The sequence below is a fragment of the Aplysia californica genome, unplaced genomic scaffold, assembly GCF_000002075.1.
Source record: "Aplysia californica isolate F4 #8 unplaced genomic scaffold, AplCal3.0 scaffold00690, whole genome shotgun sequence".
In the NCBI taxonomy this organism is placed as follows: domain Eukaryota; kingdom Metazoa; phylum Mollusca; class Gastropoda; order Aplysiida; family Aplysiidae; genus Aplysia; species Aplysia californica.
The window spans coordinates 63,347-65,070 of NW_004797960.1; the positions used below are offsets into that span (position 1 = coordinate 63,347).

Here is a 1,724-nt window from a genome sequence, read left to right on the forward strand (position 1 = left end):
AAAGAATGCAAGCAAAGAATGGATACAGCAAGGAACTTGGAATACTATTGAAGAACGGAGAGAAATCAAGAAAAGACAGCTTGCAGCTAAGTCGATACGGTTACAGGAGAAATACGCAGAGGATTATAAGGAAGCTTGCCAGAAAGTTAAAAGACTGGTCAGGAAGGACAAAAGAGAAGCCACGGAAAAGTTGGCAACTGAGGCAGAGGAGGCAGCTGCTAAAGGTGAACAAGGCAACGTATACAAGATCACAAGAATAATATGTGGCAAGCACCACAGCGGAATGAGTGGCAAGCTGCTGATAATCGAGAAGGAACAAGAAGCACGCTGGACAGAACACTTCAGGGCAGTCCTAAACCAACCTCCACCTGAGGACACCCCTGACATACAGGAAGCTACCTTGGATCTAGATATCAGCTCTGACCCACCACAGAAACACGAGATTGTAAATTAAGAGCCTGAAATCAAGAAAATCTCCAAGAATGGACAACCTGAATGCTGAATTGTTTAAAGTAGACCCAGAACTGACTGCCACCATTCTTCATCCACTATTCAAAGCCATATGGGAGGGAAAGCAGATTCCCGAGGACTGGAGTCAAACGTCCTATGTAGGCCTACCTAGCAATCTTGCTGCAACGGGATATGTTTATGTTCGCCACGACGCGCAGGGAAAACCACTTCAGAGACCGTATGATGGTCCATTCAAGATCTTTAAATACCCATGACAAATATTTCACTTTGGATTTGAAAGGACGCGAAGAAAAAGTATCAGTTGATCGTTTAAAGCCAGCATACATATCAAATGCCAACATTCAACTTGGAAAAGTTTTTAACACCCCGACGCATCCACCCTCCAGTCCACACGGACAGGACGTAGGCCTACAATCAGGCCTCCTGAACTGAGAGGTTGGACCTGTAGGGATAAACAATTATTTCGTGCATAGTGCATCGTACTATCCGCACTGTTCACAGCACTGGGAGGGGGGTAATGTAGGGCCAATATTTTAGCCTTTCACGTTTTGGGGGCGACTTTCTGGCTAATTGGTTGTGCACGGGTAGCAGTTTTCCCCCTGCACTGATGAGTACTAACAAGATCGACTGGAGACTAAAAACTCAACGTGAGAAGAGAGAGCGTCAGTCCTAGCAGTAACAGAGACAACACACAGCAGTCGCCGGGCGCCCGGGGACCCACAAGATCTATGCGTTGGAAGTAAAAGGTAACATAAGATAACACTACAGTACCACTGCTTTTGAGGTAAAGACAGGAGTTAGACAAGGATGCAACATGTCAGCAATTCTGTTCAACCTGGCCATTGACTGGGTCATGAGGAAAACAACAGAGGATGCATCAAGAGGCATAAGGTGGACTCTCTTCTCCACCCTCGAGGATCTTGACTTTGCCGACGACCTTGCACTACTCTCCCATACCAGCCAGCACATGCAGGAAAAAAACAAACCGACTCCACAAATACGGACGCCAGATTGGGTTAAGAATAAGCCAGAAGTGATGACACTGAATGTAGGCTCCCCAACGCTGAACAACACAAACCTCCCTATAACAGACACATTTACCTACCTAGGCAGCAAAATCAAAACTGCTGGCAAGGACGACAAGTTTAAACAGCCTATCAGAGTCTGTTGGATTGAGGATCCACCCTGCAAAGTCGAAAGTCCTAAGGATAGATGCACTGCGAAAGGAGCAGGTCACAGTACAAGGAAATGCA

The 1,724-nt window shown here is 46.3% G+C and overlaps 1 protein-coding gene across 1 annotated transcript in view; it reads left to right on the forward strand.

The window, feature by feature from the left end:
* Positions 1–454, forward strand: part of LOC106013152 — a 2,521-nt gene extending 2,067 nt beyond the window's left edge. The window contains exon 2 of the mRNA XM_013088129.1: positions 5–454. Coding sequence (XP_012943583.1) covers positions 5–454 — 450 coding nt within the window. The remainder of the gene's footprint in view (positions 1–4) is intronic.
* Positions 455–1,724: the final 1,270 nt, after the last annotated feature.